The sequence below is a fragment of the Asterias rubens genome, chromosome 11 (assembly GCF_902459465.1).
Source record: "Asterias rubens chromosome 11, eAstRub1.3, whole genome shotgun sequence".
Classification (NCBI taxonomy): domain Eukaryota; kingdom Metazoa; phylum Echinodermata; class Asteroidea; order Forcipulatida; family Asteriidae; genus Asterias; species Asterias rubens.
The window spans coordinates 11152875-11170092 of record NC_047072.1 but is presented as its reverse complement, the minus strand read 5'-3'; the positions used below and the strand labels follow the sequence as shown (position 1 = coordinate 11170092).

The 17218-nt window shown below is 38.6% G+C and overlaps 1 protein-coding gene across 2 annotated transcripts; it reads right to left on the bottom strand.

Moving 5' to 3' along the window:
* Positions 1-4448: 4448 nt before the first annotated feature.
* Positions 4449-12952, bottom strand: LOC117296930. Of its 2 annotated transcripts, XR_004519823.1 has the most exons (7): positions 11207-11277; positions 10545-10732; positions 9330-9592; positions 8541-8694; positions 7538-7706; positions 5903-6011; positions 4449-4928 (listed from the first exon to the last, which is right to left on the bottom strand). XR_004519823.1 is itself a non-coding variant. In XM_033780036.1 (3 exons), exons 1-3 carry the CDS (start codon positions 12933-12935, stop codon positions 8621-8623), a joined length of 345 nt encoding a protein of 114 aa, XP_033635927.1. In that variant the 5' UTR covers positions 12936-12952; the 3' UTR covers positions 8562-8620. The 2 variants fall into 2 exon arrangements, 1 of the variants encoding a protein (XP_033635927.1); XM_033780036.1 differs by lacking the exons at positions 4449-4928; positions 5903-6011; positions 7538-7706; positions 10545-10732; positions 11207-11277 and adding an exon at positions 12928-12952 and having other exon boundaries at positions 8562-8694.
* Positions 12953-17218: the final 4266 nt, after the last annotated feature.

The window sequence follows — 17218 nt, the reverse complement described above, 5'->3', positions numbered from 1 at the left end:
TTAAGCACAAATTATTATGCTAACTGGACTCTGGTTACCAGCTAAAATACCATGTCACACGAACAAATTGTGACTGGTGTCCTGCTCATTTCTGCTTAGCCCCTTAGCAGAAAAATTGTTCAGCAATATTTTCTGCTTAAGCAGCTCTCTCTATAAAATTGGGCCCTGGTCTGGTAAGGGTCACTTCTATGGGGAAAATGTACTTTTGTATTGGAACCTTGAAGAGTGAGGGCACCACAACAAAAGCACAGGGCACCATAGCCCTAATTAGGACTCTTCCTCTGTACACAGATACAGAGTCCTAATTATTAAGGCCCGTTTCTGGGGCGGAAAATTTTCAAAGCTTCATAACTAAAAATCTTACCTGCAACAAGCCATTTATTTCAACAGATTTACATTCCATTGCGGCATATTTCATATCGAATGTAAAGTGGTGGCACCATACGGAACCTTTTATGTATAGTGCCAGTGCCACTGCCACAACTTGTGCCAGCACTTATTAAATTTTACCCTCATGATAATTTTCCGCACGTCGCCACCAATTTATCTAGCGTTAACTAACTCCAAAACCACTGAATTGTTTTCTTACCTGAGAAGAAGGGTTACCACATATGATATGGAAACGTTTCCGTATAAACCTTGTTTTCATCAATTACAACGAGTTAAAGTTCCGTCTCCACCGCTAGCGATAAATCCTTTACTTCAGTGCTTGGTCAGCCTTTTTGAATTGGCGCGAAATTGCTATTTGTAAATGAACGTTGAGGGAGACAAACAAGTAAGTCGGTCGTCGAAGAATTAAGTCTTGTCGGTCAGTACAGTCTACCCGCAGGAGTACACTAATCTCCTTTGTTATTTATCTGCAGGGATATGCATCGTTTTTTCATGCGTGACCTCTATCATGTGTATACTAATTAGTCAAAAGGGCTTGTGGAATTCGGTCATTTTCAGCCTTTTCTAAAACGTTTCAACCAAAATATTAAATGTACCAGTAAATTGAAACGAAGAGCATATTATCTGTCGTCATGTATAAAAACAAGCGGTTCAACTCAAACGCAACAAGATCTTATTTGTTCATACAACACGACAGATATGCTCTCCATTTCAGTGTACTCCTACATTATTTATGTCAATACTTTTCAGATAAGGCCGAAAAAGACTGAATTTCAGAAGCCCTTTGGACTAATTAGTATTCAAACCGAGGTCACGCATGAAAAATCACGCCAACTCGCGCAGAAAAATCACAAAGGAGACTTATTAATGTACTGCGGGTAGACTGCGGTGCCTCTTTGCTTCTGTTGGTTTGACCCCGGCCCAATTTCTTGAAGCAGCTGATAAGCACAAAAAGTAGCCAAGCACAAACAAATAAGCTTACTAGACAAGGTTACCAGCTAAAATTGTATGCCAAAGACGTGTACAATTTGTGACAAGTACTGACCCTGTTCAGTTTTGCTAAGCAGTAAATTTTGAAGCAATATTATTTTCTGCTTAATCAGCTCTATGAATAAGCACATCATAAATAAAATCTTTGACATTGTATTTATTCATCATTATTGATTAAAACTTCATCAAATCCATGGCCACAATTAATTCAAAAGCAAATAAAAAATGGTGTATTATGGTTTGTCATGGATTTGATACTGTGTAGACTGCAGGTATACCTTCAGGAATGCTGGTCATCATCTCGCCACCCAGCAAGCTCGCCACCGCCCCCTGCAAAGTCTCCCCCGACCGGCTCATCGCACGGGTCGTTACAAAGTTGCCCCCTGACAATGTCGCCCCAAACAATGTCGCCCCCTGGTAAAGTCTCCCCAGAAAATAAGTAAGGATTCTTGCGGTAGTACAATGTGTACTCAATTAATATTGTATTGGAAAGAATATAAAGTAGAGCCTACTGACAATGTCGCCCCCGGCCAATGTCGCCCCCTTACGAAGTCGCCCCCAGAAAATAATTAACTGTTGCTATGGTGGATACTTTGTGGAAATTAAATATTCTTTCGGTAATGGCTTAATTATTGTATTGGAAAGAATATAAGTTAAAGTCTGCTTGACGAAAAAAGTCATCAATAATAATAAACTCCATGCACAAAGTTCAAATTTTTGGTAAATGAGTTTATTAACGTCGCTCAATTTAAATTTTAACACCAAACAAATACTTAATCTGTTTTGGTTTTTTTAACAAATAATATTAATAGGCTAAATAGCAATTACTGAATTACATATGTAACATTTTACAACGAATCGTAGACTAACTGTTTCTATAGTGGATACTTGGTGGAAAGCTTAATAATGAGTTTCTAAGTGCAAAACTAAAATAACAATGAGAATGATTTTTGGACATTATCTCAGAAGTTAATAATAATCACCGTTTAAAAAAGACATCTTTCTAAAGCATAATTCAGGTGAACTGAAACAAAATGTTAGAAAATGAACTTTCCTTTGCAGTTTGTGTAAGAAAATTTCTTTTATTTATTATAGGGGAATTTTACTTGTATCTTATCATACCTCTTTTTTAAATATAATGATAGCCCAAACATATTTTTATGGTTCTTAATTTTTAAGAAATATTTCTCATTATAAGTATTGCTTTACTTGATTGGCTTCGCCTCGGATTCCATTTCCCCCCTCGGGTGTACAAAACGCCATGGACCCGTCACAGCTTGCAACAACTGTATAATGTACCCAATTCAATTAGAAGGTCAGGCTCAGTACACAAATCAAAATTTGTCTTGGTAAAAATTCATCACATCTCAATTTTCAACAATAATATTATTTATTAAAACCTTTAAGAAACACATTGCTTTTATATTTGGCTCTTTTGACTGTGAAGTGTTTGTGGACATAAATCTAATTGGGAAACATGTTTTAAAATTATCATTCACACTATTTGCCTCAAAACTGCAAAGTTTTCCATTTACTTTGTGAACTAAAATGTCTGCTAATTTGAGGAGTCCAGAATAATCTTCAACAAAATGGCAGACTGTACTGTTAGCTCAAGAAAGGTATAACAAGAAAACCAAACAATTTTAAGGTATATTTATGTGTGGGTCATTTTTTTTTCAAAAATCGAAAAATCTTTCCAACCACGTAGGCCTTTCCGTAGCAAGAACTTCCTATAGCACAAAACACCAAACCCAAATGCAACATGTCCCTTTAAGCATGTGAGGTAATTCAACATTAAAAAGTCAGGCTCAGTACTTATTATCAAACCTTGTTGAAAATCCATCACATCTCAAATTTCGATCACATTGTCATCAAAACCTTCTCCAAGAGAAACATTGCTGTTAGATTTAACGCTTTGGACTATGACATTATTTGTTACATGTACATGGGCAATTATATCCACACTAATGGGCAAAAAAGTGCGACATGGAAAGGGAATGTTGGATAGTCACAAAATTAAGTTTGTTGTCATGTATTTTGGTCTGTGTACATTCAGAAGCAGATGAGGATTGTGGTTAACAAAAAAAGATGCCTGTCTTACAAAGTTATCCCTTTGGTCCATTATCGTGGAATTGCCCACATGTATGATATGAATATGGGCCCAGTTAAATAAAGCATAAAAGCAAAACAACTTGCTCAGCACAGAAAAGTATTGCTTAACAGAAACAGGTTTCAACCCAAAATAACATAGCAAATAAATTTGTCAAGAGGTGTTTTCTGCATGCCTAAAAGCTTTATAAATAGGGCCTTGGTTGGAAACATGTTTTGGAAGTAGTGTATAATTATCAACACTAAAAGGTGCCTCAAATCTGTGTGGTTTTCCTTATACTTTGTGTTTTGTAGAGTCAAAAATTCTTTTTACTTTGTGAACTAAAATAGTCCGCCATTTTTAGGAGTCCATAATTTGCTTATCAAACCTTGTTGAAAATTCATCACATCTCAAATTTCAACAATTTCAATCACATAGTCATCAAAACCTTCTTCAAGAGACACATTGCTTTTAGATTTGTGTGTAATTATCAACACCAAGGTGCCTCAAAACTGTGTGGTTTTCCTTTTACTTTGTGTTTTGTGGAGTCAAAAATTCCATAATACTTATACTGTGCACTAAAATAGTCTGCCATTTTGAGGAGTCATGAATTTGCTTCAACAAAAATGGCAGGTTGTGTTATAGTTCAAGAGGGTTACAAGAAAATACAAACGATTTCCAGGTATATTTTTGTGGAAAATTATTTTCTAATTTCATTCATATTGTCAGCAATTTCACGAAGGGCCAAAAAAGCAGCAAAATTTGTCTTTTTCGAGAAAACCACGTTTTAAGTTTAGCTAGTTTTGAAACTACTAGTTGGTAGACTATTCAAAATTTAATCATGGAATTTTTTACATGTCAGGGAAGAAGTGATCCTAAAAACTGTGAGGTTTTCCCAATACTTTGTGAACTATGATGGTCTGCCATTTTGGGGAGTCAAACTACTGCTTCAACAAAATGGCAGATCATGTTAGTTCAAGACGGCCAAGGAAAACTAAACAATTTCCAGGTGTATTTGTGTGGATCATTATTTTCTAAATTTAAAACATCTTTGGATGACAGTAATTTAAGAGCGGCATATAGGGTAGCGACATGGGCCTTCGGTGATACATGTAGATGTTCATCCATGACTGCACAGAGATTTCTGGCTTTCGTTGAGTGGTTTCACATCACCAACCGTGATGGAAATGACTGGAAGTGGCTGTTGTGAAAATCTTGATGTAAAATGAAGAACCAATGCTTTGCAGCATTAAGCATCATCTTGTTTGCAGTGGCTCTTTGGTGAATGTCCTTGATGCATGCATTGAGTTTCATTAGTACAGTGTTGCAGTCTGGCATAAACATGTGTCCGTGGTCGCCTCATACTCACATTGTAATGGGGCCGCATTCCTGGAGTCACCCTCCTCATCACCTGTTCTCTTTCAATCTCTCCCAATGTGGAGAAGATGTTATCAAAGTACTGCAAGATAATAAAAAAATCAAAGAAAAACAAATAACTAGTAGAAATAATTATTGGTTACCTCACCTCTGTACGTAATCAAGACTTTCCACCCCCTCAGCTTTATTATGGAAACATAATGAACTTACTTCTGTTTTGTGTTTTAAAAAAAAGGTATGAGTTCACTCTTAATCGCAAAACCTTGGCCAAGGCTAAGGGTGATAATCTAATACTGATAATTTACCATTCGGACAACCTCTCATTGAGCCAAATACAGTGATGGCAACCTGCTCCATCATTTGTAAATGAAGGACAAAAGGTCTGGAATCCGGAATTACACAATATCACCCAGAAAGGGAGATTAAAGTACCCTCCATATTTTTTCATGAGGGATTCAAAGCATCGCACGGTATAGGTGCCTGCCTAGCCTGTGCATGCAGCACAATAGATTTCCCGGTTCAAATAATATGGCCAACTGACCATAAAAAAAATGGATACTCTGAGTTGTTCCGGGCGTTTGTAAGTTGGCCAACATAAGCTAGTTTGAATAAGATTTTACTTTTTTTTGTATACACCATCAGACATGGTTAAAATAACGAGAATGTATGGACCAAATTGCACAGTTTTCGCATGGGGCACTTTCGTAATATTTGCAGGATCTACATGCAGATTTGACATGGTTGTTCTGATGCAATTAACTTTGATCAAAGGTTTTATATAAACACCATCAAAATACCTTCCCTATAGCATCTGCACTCAGGCCTGGAATAACATGCTTGCTACGGAGACCATCGATCTACATTGCCCCATGTATTGGCCTTCGTGCCTTCAAAAGTTTCCCACTGAAGTGCCCTTTGCAAAATGCAAATGACCTTGCCCTTCCAACATGAAATTCCAGGCCTGCTCATGAGTCGGTCTACACTGCTGCCCCTTTCAATGTTCGATTTATCTTTTACATAAGGATTTGTTGTGATAATAATTCTGAGCAGTATTACCCGAGCATCCCTTGTCGCTAGGCAACATCTGAGCAGAACACAAACAACTAAAGAGGTTTTCCATCATCTCATTTTCTTATGTGCTTGTCTTGTCATTTCTCTTTTAGACCTGCAAAGAAAACAATTTTGGGTTGAAAAACAAAATTGACTAGAGTGGGACTCGAACTAACCACCTCCAGATTAACGTGTAGACATTTCTACCAACTGTGTCATATATGGTCCCTGGCTACACGACAGTTTAAAACGATGCATGTACAAAATAGGGACACCGACATAGGTCTAGATAGCTCAGTTGGTATAGAGTGCTGTCACATTAAAGGAACACGTTGCCTTGGATCGGACGAGTGGGTCTATAAAAAGCGTTTGTAACCATTGTTATAAAATGCATATTGTTGGAAAGATCTTTTAAAAGTAGAATACAATGATCCACACATATTTGCGTCGAAGTTGCATGGTTTTCCTTTTACTTTGTGAACTTACACGGTCGGCCATTTATGGGAGTCCAAAATTTGACTCCCATAAATGGCCGATGGTGTTTGTCCACAAGGTATGAAGAAAACTACGAAATTTCGAGGCAACTTTGTGTGGATCATTATATTCTACTTTTAAAACATCTTTCTGATCAATGCATTTTATAACAAACGGTTACAACACTTTTCAAAAACCAGCTCGACCGATCCAAGGCAACGTGCTCCTTTAATCCATTTATTAAAAACATTTATGTTTAAAGTACATGGGTGTCAAATTGCCTGTGTTTCGATGCAAAACATTTCAAATGAATCATGCTTTTATATGATGACCTAAAACTGTATGCAATTAGCATTCCGCAAGATCGAAAAACATTGAGAGGGGACCAGTAGCTCTATCTTGATGCATCTTTTTACAGTACGCTCTGTATAGTCTTCACCATAAGATGGATCAATCACAGGATTAACTTAAAAAAGCAATATAGGATATTTCAAAGTTACACTTCAAGAGGTGTGTTTTGGCGACAGTAACCAATACAAATTTTGATTATTGGCCTGTGATTAACCGTTGGCTAATTCAACCAAAAAAATTATTGGTTACAACTGCCAAAACGCACCGCTGGGGTTATGATCGCACGAGGCATTCTGATAAAGAAAAACAGTGAAATCATTCAATTGGTGACAATGAAACACCCTGAATATATTCATGCATACCTACAGACATTATTGGTTGGCACACACCATAAAGTTGGCGCTAGGCAGTCGCAGAAACGTGGCCATAACATGCCACAACAAAATCATTAAAATGAAAACTGTTTTAATTCTGGACGCAAATCTCAAATACAGGAGTTCAGTAAAACTTTGTTGTTAGCGGTACTGGGCCCAATTTCATGGCTCTACTTACTGCAGAATTCTGTGCTAACGATCACGAATCTCTGCTTACGAGCAAGCGCCGAGTTTCTGCCCTAGCCTTGTAAGTGTAGAATGCCTAGTAACAGGGAGTACGCACGCGCAGAAGCCAAAATTCACCGCTAACCCGTGAAATACGCGTGTCGTAACCTCCGTAACCTTGATTCTGTCCTTACGGTAAGCAGAGCCATAAAATTGGGCCCTGTCGTAAGCTAATTCATTTAAAGATAGAATAACAACAAACTTGACTGCAACTTACCATGTGTGTATTGCAGGATGATGGCATATTTCACTAATTTCAGTAAAGCTTCTATGGCACTTTATGTACGCGTGTCTCTTCAGCAGCCATTTCAAGTGAGGCCTTGCAGGTAGGCTGCCTCCCCACACATCTTCCTGCACATCTCAGAGTGTCATCTTCTCAAGGATTCCTACCAGTACCAAAATATTGGGATTGAGCAAAGAAAAAAATGCCCAGTCTGTTTACCTTGAGGTTTATTATTTGATAAGTAAAATAAATAAAGAATACAACACATGATAAAACAACTTATTGACCCAAACGACATGATGTCATAATAATATTTGTAGTAATAACTAGTTCTTATATAGAGCACATTTCACAATAACCCTCTCAAGGCGCTTTACATTATTGCATTGGTCAATTGGCCATAACATTCTTTTAATCTGTCTCAGCTCCCTTGGGAGTATACAACCTGGGCAACCCTATGCTCCAAGGGCTTTTCATACACAGTATCAACCTCTACCCTAGCTGGTACCCACTTATAGTGTCCTGACCGGAATTTGAATACACACTCCGATGACCTAACCACCAGAACTTAAATTGGATGATCAGGAAAATCTTTGTTGCGCCATTTTGAGAGTGTTGTACAATGAATTCCTCCATGATTGTGCAGTTAGTGAACATATTAGGTGACACTCAATCCATTAAACAGATTTTTAAATGCCTACCATAAAATTCATATGCAATTTTACTCCCATAATGGCAAATGCTGCAATCAGCAGCCTTAAATGACAATGATGCAGTGGGTCAAATACTCATTTTCATTACTAAAATTAGTATTAGTAAAAAGTTTTTCAAGTAACAGAGCCTTATCCCAAGCCCAAGCGGGTTGCTGGCAAAAAATTAATGTCCACATAAAAACATTCTGACTTTCTAAAACAGATACTTTCTTCCTATTCAAGGTATTAAACCTGCCTTGCTAACACAAAAAATAAACTTGGAAGGGGGTGGGGGTACATCAAACCTTTTTCAATTCTTCTTCCTCAAGCCGCAACCTCTCATCTGCCTCTCGCTTTTTTCTCTCCGACTCTTTTTTACTCATCTCTAAGTCTTTTTGGGTCTCGTCATCGTCTGAGTCTGTGTTACTTTCCAGGAGAATGGTTTGCCTTGGTTGTTTACTGCCACAAAAAGTGAGGAGAAAAAAAATCAATTAACAAATTGTCACATGTTTTGTTCTCAATTTATATTTGGTTTACCGTAACACCATGTGTATAATCTACTTACTGGTTACATGATTACATTAAGTTGAGAAATTGTCTTGCTATATATTCTACTATCGCAATTGTTTGCATATTGTCAGGTAAGGGTTGAAAACAAATATATTAACCTCCATTATATACATAATTAACCTATTTATCATTTACAAAGCGGCAATAAATTCACCAACAGTGACACCACAGGCCAAAAACAAAAATCGGATATAGTATAAAGGTATTAAAAGTGAAGAAAACTCGTCTGCAGTAGCACCACACTGTGGGCTGCCCTTCATTGCCAAAAGTAGCACTTAAATCCTGCACAGCTAAAGGCCTAGATTGTGTAAACCACTTTCCAATAACTTCAAACAAAATACAGACTTTATAAAAGGAAGAGACCTTTTCCAGTATACATTTAAAGAAATTTGCATTAAACTATATCCTTTGTATGTGTATTTGTGATGGAGTCCACACAACAAAATCACAGTACTTCCTTTTGGTTGAATGGAGTTGAGTTTGAATTTGAAAGTAATACTGAAGATTTTCCTTCAGTTGAGTACCTTGGTCAGATGTGGATAAATAAAATGAGGGGTCAGCACAAGCAGTCTCCATAGGGACATCCTTCTTACTGTAAGGACATTTAACCTCCAATACACCATCACCACAGCAGTCACAATGCACAAGGCCATCTGGTGTAGCTCCAATGAAGGGTGTGTCTGGATTGATGAACAACCCAGCATCATTGATAGAGAAGGATGAATGCTTTGATGCTGTGACTTTAAAATATGCTTCCCTTGCAGTGCGCTCATGATCACATCCCCATCTGCACAAAAACAATACATCCATGAACTATTTAGCATGATCACAAATAAGTAACAATTGATCAAAATATTTTAAATTATCACACAAGTGCCAGTGGAATACAGGAAAATATAGCCTGCGTCCTATATCCAACGAGGCCTTTGGTATTGTTTGATATGTTATATGTGACGCAGACCAATATATTTTTCATTATTCCACGAGCACACATGTGATAACACATATGATTTATCTTCCAGCCTCATTAAGTCAACATCAAAGTTTAAAATTTCAGAGCGTTATTTCATGACGAACAACGAGCACAGGCAAAGTTTAGAATGTAATTTTTGCACTGACCGTATGCCAACTACGTATGCGGAGCTTGACACATTGACACTCGCAATACGCAGAGAGCATTTTTCTTGTGCTAGCCACTTGTTGTGCTTAAAGGCAGTGGACACTATTGGTAATTGTCAAAGACAAGCCTTCACAGTTGGTGTACCTCAACATATGCATAAAATAACAAACCTGTGAAAATTTGAGCTCAATCCGTCATCGAACTTGCGAGATAATAATGAAAGAAATAAACACCCTTGTCACACAAAGTTGTGTTTGTTTAGATGGTTGATTTCGAGACCTCAAGTTCTAATCTGAGGTCTCGAAATCAAATTCGTGGAAAATTACTTCTTTCTCAAAAAATATGGCACTTCAGAGGGAGCCGTTTCTCACAATGTTTTATACCATGAACCTCTCCCCATTACTCGTCACCAAGAAAGGTTTTATGCTAATATATTTATTTTGAGTAATCACCAATAGTGTCCACTGTCTTTAAGCAGCTCTATAAAATTGGGCCCTGGGAGTAGGTTATGGCCTGATATCACACAATGATTAGAGCATCTGATTGGAGGATTAGCGCATATTGGAATCATTAGAAACTGAGAAAGCCAGGTCACATACGTAGTATAGTAAGAACGAACCTTGTTGCTGATGTTTCAAACTTATAAGCATCTGGGTAGCACACTCGTTTGATTAGGGAAACGGATGGTTTGTTTATGCTAGTGTGTGCCGCTGCTTTAATGTTGGATGCGGTTATCCTTCCTGCTCTCTGCTGGAACCAAATCGGCGATTTGGTTTGTTTCCGTGTAGCTTGCTCAAGTACGGCAGCCTGCAAATAACATAAATATGATTAATGAAGTGCATTCCCTATGAATACAAATAGGCCCACTACATATACTCACCAACATAAATTGAAAAATCATAATCTTAGTAATATCAAAGTCTTATATAGTGCACGTATCTACCAACAGGGTACTCAAGGTTCTTAGTATCCTTGATTCTGATTGATCGATCCATAGCAACAAGAGTGTGATTTAAACCTATATTGCACGGCCCATATCACACCCTGCGTATGGTGTGTTCTATGTCATGGGTCAAGTTTGCTTGAAGATAAATATGTTATAGTTAGTCCATGATAATTCGATAAATTCAAAACCAACGTTGATATTGGCTATACTGTTTTCAATATCGTATCGTGACGATATTATCGTCATAACGTCCAGACATTTTGGCATGTACATGTAGTGCCATTATTATCAACGTTTTTGAATGGTTAACATGAATTTGTTTTCAAATATCTCACCTGTTCATCAGTTATGCTTAGTCTTGACAGCACCTCCTCTGCTTTATCCTCCAACTGCTTGTAATTAAGAGTTTTGTGGGTTGTAGTGAGTCATGATAGATGGCGGCAATGAATGTAGCTTAGGTATGAAGTCAGCACTATACTGTGGGAGAGTTGACAACACAGTAATTTTTACACCACTATTGTACAATGCCTTGTAGAATTCGTCTCTGGCATGTGAAGAAGGTGGCGGTAGGGGTTTGGCAGATGACTTTGGAGTTGGAACTTTGAAGTTGATGTCGGGCCTTGAGAAATCTACATCTGATGCAGGAACACATATTACTTGGGTTTTGGAACCTGGATTCAACCATCTGCATGGAAGATCAGTACAAGAAGCCCTCACTCTTGATCTGATAGCTGCTTCAACTGCAAATAGAACAGCAGTGATGTTGGAACAGGTTTCACCCATTCCGGCCATACATGTGCAATGTTTCCATCATCTTTTGCAGCCACCCATACCTTCAATGAAGCTTCATTTTGTTTCTGAGAATGTCCAACCTGATGGGTAAATAATTAAAGACTCATATTGGTATATTCATGAAACAATCATTAACGTTTTCTGAAACCATTATTATTCTCTCACAAGGTTCAATTGACTATCAAAAAGTAGATCTTAAACTACAGTTAAAATTGAGGCTAGAAAGACCTGCTCTTTGGAATGTTCCCATCCAGAGAAACACAGATGTAATAATGGAAATGGGCTTGGTCTTTCATTCAAGGAGTACAAATCCATGCAAGAAAATGGGTAAATTGCTTTTTAAAGAGCAATTTGCAAAGGATTCTGGGAACATAGGGCCTATGTGGGGGGGGGGAGGCTGCCATTGCACCACTTTTTTGATCATGCAGTTTACCAATAAATTAATTTTTGCCCTTTTTTTCAGCATGTTATTGCCCCCATCCCTAGATCCTTTATTATCAGTAGTAGTTGTTATCTTCAGTTCAGCACTGTACGCACTCTACAGTACTAGCACTGTACTCCAACTAGAATCTAGATTGTTCCCAATCCTTTTAAAACTAAATAATTAAATTTTGATCACTTCTTTTTATAGCCATGCCCAGCATGGTGACGGTCACCTTGTTGGTGGTAGCTAGTTATGTAAATGTTGTCAGTAAATGCCAGGTGAGGGATAATACATGTTAGAATAAACTGATAATTTTGTTGACTCGTATCGTATGCCGTGTATCACATCAGGCCGTTACTACAAGAAATGAAAGATTCGTTAATTTAATGGAGAATCTAGTACTAGTTGTTTAGAGGTACATACAATACATACATGTACATTGCGTACTTAAGTCTTAAAGTATATCAAGTCACGATCACAAGTTGTACTTGTATGATTGTATAGTCAGTTAGTACTGATACGTAGATCGTACCCCGTACATCCCATGCCGTAAGAACAGTGTAAAGTAAATAGGCCTTTTATTACGTTTTTCCAACAATTCAACTTGTACTTACGGAAGCCGTCATGACATAATGGCGACCTTTTGTCTTTGAAGATCCCACGGCCACATCAACACCACCAATCAGAAGGTTTCCAACTAACCCAGCTGTGAAGTATTTGTACGCTTCCAGGCTCTTGTAGCATTTCAACTCTGACCCCGAGTAATGAGAGGGTGTGTGTATTAAGTAGGTGAAAATGTCAGGGGATTGAACGTGTGGAATTTCTTTAGCACTGACTAACGATGTCATACGGTCTAGCGGAATGATGTACGGGTCACAGAAGCCACCTACCAATTCAATTTTTCCCACATACCTGGCCCGACTCACGAAATCCAAGTTTTCGGCGTATGCCGACAAGTATGGGGCAAAAGTTGATTTCTGCATGAGTGGAATGATGTCTTGATTCTGCATGTCTGCAGTGAAGCATTCCAGACAGAATAGCGACTGGAGAATGGCGTTCATGTAACACGTATTACCAAGATTTGAGAATCTGGCGGAAAAAGTGCACAACTCAGACAAATCGTCACCAACATTACAAACGGACACACACAAATACAAGTAAAAAGTAGCAATCCGGGAAAACAGCAATGAACATTTTTAAAATCAAGCTCTGTAAAAAAAGTTATGGGTATTTTCAACTAGCTTTCTAACAATGGTTTCTTGATGCTTTGAACTTTATACATGCGTCGAAGATTGCAAAAAGGCATTTTCCGTTTTCACAAACTGACATCAGATAATACAACAAATAAGCAAAAAATAAAAAGCACATTGCACATTGAGACATTTGAGATAAAAACTAATTAATGTTATTATTGTTATAGATGGTAATGTTACATTGGTGCTAAAGAATATTATGCAGTACCCGTATTGGCAGTTCGAATCCTATGTTAACATCTATTATATCGTTGTGGTACCCGCTGCCAATAGGATTCAAACTGCCTCTAGCTACTGGCAGTCACGGTAGTCTTATTGGTAAGACACTGCTCTAGAATTGCAAGGGTTGTGGGTTCGAATCCCACCCGAGTAACATGCTGGTGATATTTTTCCACAGCAATCGGGAAAGTACTGAGTATACAGTACTAACACACATCGGTGAAAGGGTAAAAAAGTAATAATAATACTTTTTTTTTAAGTGTGTGAATGACCTACCCTTGTAGACTGATCTGAGACGTCTTGACTGCTGTGGGGATGCTCTTCTGCCTCCAGCCGGGTAGCTTGTGATCGCGTACAACCTCTTTGAGTTAGAGACGCTCAGGAATCCAGGGGTACGCTTTACCGTGACGTTAGAGTTGGTTTGCCGGAGGGGAGTTGCACGGTGGGGTATCAATAACCTAGGTATCAATGTTAGCGATAACAACATGCGTATCTACTTGCTAGGTAGATTTAATTCCTACCTTCTGCCTAGGTAGTATTTAAGAAGCAGGACAGTTCTTTTCAGAACTGAGAAGTCTCCCCAATAGACCCTTTCCATGAAATATGTAAATTGCACATAGCGCGTGCGCACTAACGTTTTGGTTGGCAAAATGAGGGAGCATCGCGCTGTTTTTTTAAACGGCTAATGGGTGCGTGACGCAGACGCGATTGCGCGTCTGCAACCAACAGGGTCTGTACGCATGCATGAATGTAATTAGCATAAATTATTTCATGGGTAGGGTTCATTCAGAGAATCTAATCTGAGGTAGTAGAGAAGTCTCCCGAATTAAAAAAAAGTTGTTGTGCTCTAAAGAAATCAACATCAGGTTGTGAGGACAAATAGAACTAATGCCATGTAAAAAATAACATGTTTTTTTAAGGCCCCACTTTAAAAAAAACCAATAAACTCACCTTGATTGTAGCAATGCATCCGTGGCAGAGTAACCAGCAATCTGGCGCCCTCTACTGTAGAAAGCTGATGCATTGGAAACCGGCTTGGGGGCAGCTGCAAGTCAGGGTTTAAAAAAAGAATTCACTAGTATTCTCATACTTTGTATTGTTACTAAAAATGACACTTCATCTAAGCCCTAAGCGGATAATTATTTAAAGGATTATCTTTGCAGATACAATTCTAAATCATTCTAATGTCCAGCATTATGAAATTCACGATTACTTCAATGACAATAATTATTTTAGACCACGGCAGCATACTGAGCGTGTGCGTGGCTTGTTAGCCATCAACAAACCTGGGCCCAATTTCATACAGCTGCTTAGCACAAACATTTGCTTAGCGTGAAATTTCTTCCTTAATTAAAATAGGATTACCAACAAAATTTTCATTTGTTGCATTTTGCTTGTTACTGGAATTCAGCAATAATTTGCTTATCCTTAAGACCACGTTGAAATTTGGTTGATAATCCTGTTTTTATCGAGGAAGAAATTTCATGCTAAGCAAATTTTTGTGCTGAGCAGCTCTATGAAATTGGGCCCAAGTCTGAGGAAACCAACAAACAAATGAAAATATATTATGAAAAAGCCAAAACCCGCAACAAATGAAAACATATATCCAAGGGCAGACGGGTTGTTGCTTATCAACTCTCTTTATTTGTACACAAGGGATTGTTTTATTAGATGTAGCATTGTTGTTTCCATGAGAACAAAAGGCGTTGAAATTAACGACAAATCAATACGATACTCCGCACTAAATGACTAATATTAAAAACAACCGCAGCATGTACGAGGCGTTCAAGCAATCAGGAATACAACTCTGGGGAAGGCAACACCCGCAACAAATGAAAACTACCCCAAGGACATTTGCACCGTGTTCACTCTTGAGCCTGCAAGAAGGATCAAAGGAGGATCTTATCTCGAAAGGGCGATGAAAGGGAGGTCACTGGCTAGTGTGAACGCGATCAGGATCGGGATCAGATCCTCCTTTTCGACCTCCCTTCATTGCGAGATCAGAGGGAGATGAGATCCCGCAAAGGCGATCAAAAAACAAGTGTGAACGCAGATCGAGATCAGGTCCTGCAATTTAAGCTGCTTACATTCCGGCCAACGCTGTGTAATTTTCCACCACTGGTAACCAACATCACAGCGATTGCATAACTCACATGCTTTGCGTCCTCTAGAATTTTTAGTGCCGACCTTTTTTCGTTCATCATCTAACGTAAGCATTTTTTTAGCATTCAAACAAATTATTTTTCAATGTTTTTTTATACAGTTAGAACATAGGGAAGTTATTGTCAGTTTGGTCAGTTCAATGTGTCTGAATTTTCGTCGAGTTCCAGTTATTTCAGGGAACATGCGCGCGCACAACTATGACCTCTCGCACAGCAACCTTTGCCGTCAGCTGAACTGAACTTTTAACTACACGAGATCAATGAGATCATACTCAAGTGTGAACGCGGCACAAAAATGCTTGGTCTCACTTTCGGGATCCGATCCTCATTGGATCCTTGTAGGAGGATCTAGTGTAAACGCGGTATGTTTCACTGGACCCAAGCTTTAGTTTTGTCATTAATGATCCCGGTAATGACACTTGTGTCCTTGATCAAGGCACTTAACAATAATTGCCTCCTAATAAATTGGATGGTTGTAGAGTATCCAGGCATTACACAGACTGGTAAAGGGGTCATCTCTGTTTCAGTTCAAGGAGTAGACGGCAACATGTTTATAGTGGAAATTTTTGGGGGTCGAGAGCCCAAATCAGTTCAGTATATAATATTCATTAATACCTCAGACAGTTTCGCTATTCCTATTGGTGGAGAGCTCGTCACGTGGGGGGTGTTTAAACGGTTCATAATGACCAGCTGGAGCTGTTTATAACCGGTTAACTTCGGATACGTTGAGATGCATACTACGTGCACGAATGCATTATCCGAAAAACTGTCTCTGTCAAAAAAAGGCAACACACGTACAGAGCTCAACGACGTCCTCGGAAAACGGATAAGTTTTACAGAGTTTCATACTTAATTACGCATTTTAACCAAAAAGGCATTTATGAATGTGAATAAAAGAGTAGTGACTCATTCTTAAACTGCCGTTTAAAACCTTGCAGGGTTGTGGCTGTGCGATAAGGGCCCTCGCCTTCGGCTCGGGTCTTTATCGCACGGGCACGACCCTGCCGGTTTTAAACGGCAGTTTAAGAGCTCGTCGCTACCCTTTTATTCCCTTTATAATACTATAGTCGGTTTTCATATCGCGCTTTTCATGCCCGAATGGCTTCTCAAGGCGCTTCCAATATAATCCCTGGTCACTGGGCCAAAATAATTCGTTCCTTAAAGTATCTCAGCTCCATGGGGAGTATACACTAGTGACGTCACTAGTATACTAGTGTCGTCACGTCCGGGACCCGAACCCCACTCTGCTGACCAGAAACACCAGAGCTTGAGTTCGGTGCTCTTTTTATCCGCTCGGCCACGACACCCCATTTGTATATGAGTAATGATTTGAGTTCTTTCCTAAATAAACATTTTGTTTGTAAGTAGCTAGTGAGAACCACTGACAGGCCTCCCTGTGACTAATAATAATTCTAGTGAACAAAAGTGAGCAAAAGGATAGACTGGTTTTACAGGTACAAGGATCTCTTAGGAGACAGTGATTTTGTTGGATAAACG

What these genes read in the sequence shown, in the direction of transcription:
- LOC117296930 (XM_033780036.1), bottom strand. An exon ending in TTTATCCACATCTGACCAAG is followed by an intron (nt 8,695 to 9,329) that starts GTACTCAACTGA and finishes TTTTTGTGGCAG; the next exon opens with TAAACAACCAAGGCAAACCA.